Consider the following 9440-nt stretch of genomic DNA (forward strand, 5'->3'; position numbering starts at 1 on the left):
AGTTACTGAGTTTAGTTGTGGAAATTCAAAGGAATGTAAAGGATAAATTCCTTGAGGGATTCACGTTCCAATAGAAGAAACAAAATCCAAATAACTTTGTACATATAGGTATTCAGAGTGTAACTAGAAGTTATTTCTAGAGAACTAGGGAGGTTTAGGAAAGGTTTCTTATTCTAAAGAAATTTAGAGAAGCTAGGAATTCCAATTATTGGGGGGAAGTGTAGGGGTGGGCAGTCAGCCATTACAAAGGTTTATGTAAAGAACAGAAAGCAAGCTAATGTATATTAATATACATATATACTATATATGACATATTTGTAATGTGCAATACTATATGTACTGTACATATATGCATATCAGCAATGTATATTACACACAATGGCATATTGTTGTAATGCAGGGGAGCTGTTGGAATACACAGGAGCCACCTGACAGTGGCTGTTGGAGATCCAACCCAGAATGAATCTCCTCTTGGGAGAGGATGAAACAAGGAGACTGAGAGGTAGTTGGTGTTCTCTGACCTCTCTGACTGAGAGGCTGTTGCATTGTCTGACCTCTCTCCTTTTCCCTCTGCCTCCAGTTTATCTCATTCCCAGTCTGCAACACCTGTCAGCAAAGGCTGCCTTGCAACTCCTTCAGATGTTATGATCCACAGCTGTGGAGGCTCTCAGAGAATTGACCTGTCCCTTAACAGTATATATAGGAGAGAAAAGCACTAAATACATTTAAGTTATTGTTATTATTATACACAAACAAATAGCCATATTATGCATTCCCCCTTTCATACTTCTACTTGGGCATTATTAAGTACCTATTAGGAGTTGGAAGTACTACATGCTGAAGACAGAAAAGCAAAAGAAAATAGTATCTACTCACAAAGAACTGTATTGCCCTCCTCTGGTCTTCAGATGCCCAGATACTTTGAGTACTATTTTTTTCCTGAAGCTTCTATGAGCAATCCCAACCTATAGTCACCTATTACCTATAATAATAAATACCTATAAATAATAAAAGTAATTACCTATTACTATTATAGGGAGCTACATATGCAGCATGGTATGCATTATTTGAACTACATGAGATACATACTGGTTCTTTTAACAAGGATAGTAATAATGATGATGATAATAATAATTAGCACTTGTATATTGCTTTAATAAAGATTTGCAAAGTGTTTTACAAATATCACCCCACTTTTACATTCACAATAACTTTGCAGGATAGGAGCTATGAGCATTCCCATTTTTCAGATAAGAAAACTGAAGCCTTTAGAGATTTAGGGTCATACAAATAGAAGTGATGTGAACTCAGGTCATAGTGATTATAAGACCAGCCTTTTATCCACTATTTTTTTCTACTAGATATCTGGCAGATATGGCATTGTTTTTTCTTAAATATAAAGTTATATTAGATGAAGAATAAGGAGACCACCTGTAGAATTCTATTTCTATGATTCTCCAGCTCTGTTGCCACTTTTGTTATTTGACTAGTAGGGAAAGAGGGGGCTCACTTTATAATTTTCTCTACTCTCTTCCAGAGGAATCTGGAGTCCAGCAGATGATAAATCAGATACAAATTCAGCCTCAAAGACTTGCTAACTACATGACTCCGGGTACAGATTAATGAATTAATGGTAATACAAAATGTAATGAATAAACTTCAGAGTAACAAAACCTCATTCTTAATCTCAGTTTGCCTCATATTTCTCATCTGTAAAATGAGAATAATAATGGTACCTACCTCCCAGGATTCAATGAGATAATGTTTCAATGCGGATCAAATGAGATATTTGTGAAAATCACTTAATAATGTCTAGCAAATAATAGATACTATATAAATGCTTATTTTTTTCCCTCACATGACTCAAAAACACTTAACTAAAATAGGTACATCCAAGAAGACTGTTATTGTCTAGGAGGATCAAGAAAGATCATCAAGAAAGATTGCATTTTAATTGCTTTTTAAAAAGTGAATAGCAATTCAACAGGAAAACAGTTGGGGAGAGAATATTATCTAAATAGACGCATAAACAAAAGCATAAAAATGCCACAAAGCATTATTTATTTTAGAGGCAAAATTAGAGAGTAAGCCCATATGAGTATAGTTCTACAGTATAAAGAGTAATACTGTGAGACAAGTACAGAAATTACATGTGGAGTACCAAGCAAATACCAAGCAAAGAAGTTTGATCTTACTCAATAAGCAGACAGCAGGAAGACTGCTGAAGTACTGAAATAAGTGCCCATCATTATAATTTGATTTTAAGAATCATAGTTGTCATTCAGTTCAAGAGACAGGCAACTGGAAACCAAATCCCGTCCTTGTGTCTTCTATCAACAAGATTAATGATCTTTGATTAATTAGACAATTCAATTCAGTAAGAATTTATCTAATATACTGTACAAGGCCCTGGGTTAGATACAAGAGCAAAAAAAAAAAGACAAAAATGAAACAGTAACTGCCCACAAAAGGCTCATATTCTTTGAAATAAAGTTTTTTCTATTATTCTAATTCCTCAATTCCTAAGGGAAATAAAAATATCTTTTCAACCAATGTTGTTGCATTAGTGGTCATTATTGATTTTTGACATTCACTTTCATCAGAAAATTAATTTTTAGAATTGGAAGATATCAGAATTGATAGAAGCTGTGAGATCATTTATTTCACCCTCTAAATGTTACAGATGAAAAAACTGAGGCTTAGAAAGCATATTAGTAATAGTAATAAAAATTAATAATTAACATTTATTAGAGCTTATTATGAGTGAGAGAAATAGTTGATAATAAGTAATTATTTGGGGAGATCCATAGCTCCCCTCTTTTTCTAAAGACTTCTTGAAGGACATTACTGATAATGAGATTGGATTAACTTTCTTAACAATCTTGTTCAGACCCCACACAAGTGAGAAAGCCATTGTGCTCTAGTCAGGTTTGGGTGGAGATAAACCTGTTGAATAGATTATCCAAGGTTGGGGGAACAAAAATAAATGGCATATTCAAAGTTGGTTTAAATAGGTTTGGTCCTTCATTAGAATGTTCATGATCATTAATTGTTAACCAATCAGAGTTGATTGCCACTCCTCAGGAACTCTTTCAAAGTACCTATAAGCCAAAGTACATATAAGAGAAAGATGGCCAAAATGAGCCTCCTTTTATTAATAAAATTTGGTACCAATATAATGAGCCCCAAGAGCAGGTGACCCACCAAGCTTCCCAAGGAGGAAAGAACTGGCCTAGACTGGAAACAAAGTCAGTATTAGAGCCAACTTCTGAGCAATTAGTCACTGGACTTCCAGTTTGGGAGAGATAGGGAGTAAAAGTCTTTTTTTTTTTTTTTTTTTTAACTTTTAGAAAAGACAGGACACCATTGATTTTTGTGCTCAGTTTTAAATTTTCATTGAAGGTTTTTACATATATTATGCTAGTTACCTAGTACAGTGTCATAAAAATATTTTTCATTGACTGATATAAGCCTGAGTTCAGAAACCCTCCCAGGAAACAATGTGAATAGTGTCTCTATATCATAAATTCAGAACTTCTGTGTTTAGATATTGAGATGGTATTAAATCACAGGGGAACCTGAGAAGCCATCAAGTCCAACCTTATCATAGATCCTTTGTTAATGTTTCTTGAATGAATTAAAGTTCAACATTCTCCTTTTCCAAATTCATTGAAGTTAAAGGTGAAATTAATAACTTTATTAATTTGCCACAGTCAATAAATGGCAGACTCAAATTTAAAACGTCCTCTTACTCAAAATTCATCATTTTTGATACTGTAGTGCTTTTTCACTATGATTATAAAACTGAGTTCTGCTAAAACTGGATTTTACTTTCGTGAAACCAGTCTTTCTGGACCCTCTAGCAATGATGTTTCTTTGGATGGAGGCCAAGCTATACACACCTTGAATAAAATTATGTTAAAAGTCAGATTCCAAAGTCAGTCTTCCCAATAGAATATTTTATTTTTGTAATGGATACTTACATCCCTATTAATCTAATGAGATCATAAAGAATTTTGCAAAGTTAAGTAAGGAATAATTGCTGTCCAGTAATGAAGCCTCAAAAACTCCCACTAACAAATAAAAAACAATAACTATATATGTTGGTGATTACATAGTGAATAAATAAAATCATGGAATAGCTAAACTATTGACTTTCATTGAGTTTTGTACTGGAAGAGCAGCCCATTTAAAGCTCAAAGAAGAAAAAAGAGGTAAAAAAAAATAGCTACTGACTAATTTTTTTTCCCTGCCAGCCGAATTTGTTAGCAACCCAATGTTAATTTTGTTTTTCAGTTTTATCCAACTCTTCATGATTCCATTTGGGGTTTTCGTGGCAAAAGTTATGACTTGCCATTTTCTCCTTCAGCTGATTTTACATATGAGGAAACTGAGGCAAGCATGCTTAAGTGACTTGTTCAGGCTCACACAGCTAATAAGTGTTTGAGGCTAGTTTTGAATGGAGGTCTTTGTGACTCTAGGCCCAGCCCTCTATCCACTAAGCCACCTAGTTGTCCTAATGTTAATTTACATCTGATTTATCCAATGGCAATTGAAATTTGAGGACAAATATAAAAATTATCTTTTTCTTCCATGTCCAAAATATCTTCTTAGTAAGTATTTACATTTTCAACAATTGTCATGTTTACTCTTGGGATTTGAATTACTTCAGTATTAAAATAATTCATCAATTTAGATCATTTCCATTATGGTTGTCTGTATGGCACATGGCTATAATAAAGTTATTTTGCTCATCTTACACTTATATTGGCAATAAATTTTAAGGGTTATATAAAAAAAATTTCAAAATTTTACACATCTGTAGCTGTAATTTCAATTGGATTAGGTGTAAAACAATTACTTCATTAAGAATACTATTTAAATTTCTTGGCTCTCTAAATCTTTTCCAGATATTCTGTAATCCAGCAACATTGACCTATTTATTTACTCTTTTTCAAACATGAAGATCTATTTTTAGACTCAGTACCTCTTCTCTTTGGTTGGTTTAGAATTCTTTCTCCATTCCCTGGATTCCCTGGTCTCATTCAAGACTTCAATAAAATCCTCTAATAAGAGACCTTTCTCATCCACCCATCTCAGTTTCTTCCCTCTGACATTGCCTTCCATGTCTTTTTGTATATCATCTCCATCACTAGAATGTGAACTGTTTTTTTGTTTCTTCATATCTTCAGTACTTAGTACAGTATCTGATACTAAGTGCTTAATAAATGATTATTGTTTGACTAATTCAATTGTTTTTTTAAAATATATAAATTCTATTACACTTCAAACTGGTTCACTTGCTATTTGTATAAAAGATTTTGGTTGGGCTTTTTCAATTAAAAATAAAGACTGGCATTAATTTCATTTACCATTCAGTTTATTTAACTCTTTGTAGGGACAGTTGGATTCTGACATTCATATCTAGGTTCAAATTTCCCAACTAGCCTCAGTTTCCTGATGTGTAAAATGGAATAATAATACTTTGTACGGTTGTGTGAGGCTCAAATGAGATGTTACTTATAATTTAAAATGTTGTATAACTATCAGTTATTTTTATTTTGAAAGATCAATTATTTCATCATCATAATCATACTTTATACTTCAACTATAACAGATTCTAGAGGATCCTTTAGAGAATGGGTAGGGAAGAGCCTTTCCATTCAAGGGAGTGTTAGTTATGGTCAGGAGGACTTCAAATAACTTCTAGCCATTGTGATAAAAGGTGGGGGAAATAAAAGAGAAGTAAAAGCTTTTTAAAGGTAGCCTGAAACATAGAAGAAAAGATAGATCTCACTGCTGTGTGGCTAAGAGATCCTTGGCAAATGAAGGGACCCTAGTAAACTAGTTTGATTTCCACAACAGCAAACATCATAAGGACTAATAAGAGGGAAAGATATTGTTATTGTTACTATTATATTCATGGAACAATTATATTAGTAGTTACTAGTAACTATATGGGGAAAAAAGCTATAAAATGCTGAATGGAAAAGTAAGGAAACATAAAAATTGGAGCTATGCTATGGAAAATCATGGCTACCGAGTATTGTTTCCTGTACTAAAATATTGTTAGATGCTATGTTTAGGAACATGCAGGACATTTATTGTTGGATTCATTTCCTTTCAAATTAATGTGAAGTCCATCTCTTGTTCAATATCATTTCAGACGTTTAAGAAGCAAGATGAATTAAAATCAGATAAAATGGACATAACCCATTTTTTAAATGAATAACAATCAATGACATTAGTATGATTTTTCTGATCTTTACAACATATTCCTATTTAACTTTGAAAAAAAAATGTGATTTTGGTCAATCAACAAATATCTATTAAGGGATTACCATGAACCCAGCACTATGCTAAGTGCTGAAAATACAAAGGTATTACAGAAATTATCTCTGCCTTAAGGAGTTTACATTCTACCCTAGGGAATCAACATAATTTGCAAATATATTTGTATATTTATTTTAAAATATAGGCAAAATGAACAAAAAGTAACTTGGAAGAAGAAAGCCCTTGCAGTTGTGGGGATCAAGGAAGAATTTATGGAGAAGGTGACAGTTGAGTTGATGGTACTTAAAGGAACTTAAGAGTTCTAAGAGGTGGGGATAAGAAGACATATCATTCCACATTTGGAAGTCACTTAGTACAAAGAAACAGAGATGACAAATCACCATCTTCCATGAGTGAGGAACAATAAGATTGAGACTATTATTATTGGAACATATTGGAACTTGAAAAAGTATTATTTTAAACATAAAATAAGAAGTTATTGAAGGTTCTCTCTGAAATTTCAAGGTAGAGAGGTTTCTTTCGGATGCGTTTGAAAAAGAAAACTTTTAGGAAACCATTGGCTTTTTGCTCATTGTACAAATTAGTCAGAAATTCATTGCATAATGAAAGTAATTCATAAACAACTAACTCCCATTTATATAGCCTTTTTAACAAAGCAAAACAAAACAAATAAAACCTTTGCCACATCTACAACTCCTAACAAACAGCACTTCTCACTTTCTAGAAATGGTTTCTTTTTATTCCACAGAGTTAGAAACCACTGTGCTCTTGCAGATCTATTTAACATTATTCTCTTTTATCCTCTCAATAAACTGGACTAGTCTTGCTCCTGACAGAGCTCCTCTTTTGCTTTTGTCCCCACTATTTTCTAAGCAAGTCTGGGATTCCCACTCTTCCTTCTTTTTACTTGTTTAATTCCTACCCTTATTTTAAAGTCCATATCCCATGTCATCTCCCTTTTGGTACCTTCCTTAATCTTCTTAATACTCCCCACCTTCTGACTCAGACTTCACATATCATTTGGACTTATAACTTCAATGAACTAAAACTAGGAATGTTCCTTGCTATCTGTTTATGTAAAGCCTGAGAGCTAAGAATGATTTTGACATTTTAAAATAAAGTTTAAAATGTCAAAGCATTTCTCAGCTTGAGGGAATTGGTCCTCAGACTCTAGTTTTCAGTCCCCTGCACTAAGGTTTTATATCTATGTTGTATCTTATCCTCACACTACACCATCAGATCCTAGAGAAAAGAGGGTCATATCCCATCTAAACTTTCAATCAGCTTCAGCACCTAATATTCTGCTCTCTATATGGTAAATGCTTAACAAAGCTTTGTTGTTAAAATTGACTAACATCATCACCATTTATACTTAATGTATTTCTAATCATCACAATGTTCTAAAATAGTAAAATAATTACTCTCTGAAAATAAACAATAAGAAAGAAGGGGAAAACATATGGCTAGGTAAGAGAACTTTCATCCTCAAACCCTTGGGAGGATTTTAAAGTGTGAAAATAAAAGCTTCTGTTGCCTGATCTCTTGGGAACAGGCTTTCATAAATGCAACTTTTGCTAAATCCCATCATCTCCCAAATAAATCATACTAAAAATACACAGGATTAAAGATCATTTATGATCTTTCAGATTTTCAATTAGAAGATGATCAAAAATTACAAAAATAGAGTCATCTGTTTAGATAACTGGGGAAAATATACCTATTTATAACTCAAATAGAAACAAAACAAGTTTATTTATTTCAAAGACAAAGAACAGATTTTATTTTCATATCTATTATTTAGTTTCTTGCTGATTAATACTTACATTTGCATCTTTATTTCCAAGTTCTCTAATTGTTTGGACTTTTTTTGGTCCCCACCCACCACCAAAAAAAAAAAAATAGTAAACACTCTCCATTTTTTTTTTATTAAGTCTCCTACAAATTGGTATAATATACTAGCTAGATAATAGTTTGGAAAAAGGAGGAAAAAAGCTACATCGGGAAAGTCCACTAAACTAACATTTTCCAATTATATTACATCTATTACCTTGAATGTGAATCAGAAAGCACAGGAGCATGAGAAAGGAGACTTTCTGCCATCTTGCCATGGTCTTCAATGGATGAAACTTCAACAGCTGATCATTCCAAATAAACAATAATATTAAAAACCCCTCCCACCTTTGTGGATGTCTAGTCTTCAAGTATATATGTGAGAGAAGGAGCAAGCTGTGTGGCAAATAGTTCTTTAAGTAGGGAGCATTAGCCAGAGCAACATTCCGCCTTCACCAAAACCTTATAGACTTGTCAAGAAGATTCTAAGTCCAAGCAGCCAAAGAACAAAGGGAGGTACAGGTATATGCATGTTTGAAATATGCATAAGTAATTAGCTTCTCAATATAAGGTGTTGATCAAGCTGCAGCATAGGGCTAATAGGATGGCATGATTTGTCATTAAAGCACCAATAAGAAAATGGGGCTTCTGGAAGCTGGCACAGCCTACTCCCATGCTTTGTCTCCTTTTTGGAAAGGGGTGGTACTCCAAGTTCAAAGGCACTTACCCTAGAGCTGTGGCAAGAAGCTGGTTTTCCTGGACTAAGAACACACACAACATCTGCACAAGTACCTTGTAAAATATTAGCTGATTCAATGTTTCTTTGTGGAAAGAACTGGGACAACAGAAACCCGGTCCATTATCTAACTTTACATGGTATTAGGATCATAGGTTGAGAGTTGGAAGAGACATTAGGAATGTTAAACACCCCATTTCTAGTTTCCTTTCTCTGTGTTTTCTTGAGTTCATTCAGCAAATCATACTGGGCTCTTTTTTTTTTTAATGCATTGTACTCTTCTAGTTATCATGGAGGATACAAAAAAGTTTTTAAAAAATTATATCTACTTTAAAGGAGATTATTATCTAATTAGGATCATACACATGGATGGCAAAGTTTCTCAATAATAGCATTTACATATCACTTTTAGATTTGAAAAGTGCTCTACAAATATTTTGACCTTTGATCCTCACCACAACTCTGGGAGACAGATACTATTGACTTGTCTCATGTTATACAATTAATATTGTATTAATATTAATTAATTATATATTATTATTAATATTATTAATTAATAATAACAAACATTTACATAGCA

The 9440-nt window shown here is 33.1% G+C and overlaps 1 protein-coding gene across 6 annotated transcripts in view; it reads right to left on the reverse strand.

The window, feature by feature from the left end:
• XG (Xg glycoprotein (Xg blood group)) overlaps window positions 1-8689 on the reverse strand; it is a 51698-nt gene extending 43009 nt beyond the window's left edge. For 2 of the 6 annotated variants that reach the window (XM_031959048.1, XM_031959047.1), the window contains exon 1: window positions 8342-8688. In XM_031959048.1, coding sequence (XP_031814908.1) covers window positions 8342-8402 — 61 coding nt within the window. In that variant the 5' untranslated portion in view covers window positions 8403-8688. Of the gene's footprint in view, window positions 1-8341 lie in introns of all 6 variants that reach the window. The other 4 variants (XM_031959046.1, XM_031959050.1, XM_031959052.1 and 1 more) reach the window with 4 other exon arrangements.
• Window positions 8690-9440: the final 751 nt, after the last annotated feature.

The sequence above is a fragment of the Sarcophilus harrisii genome, chromosome 3, assembly GCF_902635505.1.
Source record: "Sarcophilus harrisii chromosome 3, mSarHar1.11, whole genome shotgun sequence".
Lineage (NCBI taxonomy): Eukaryota > Metazoa > Chordata > Mammalia > Dasyuromorphia > Dasyuridae > Sarcophilus > Sarcophilus harrisii.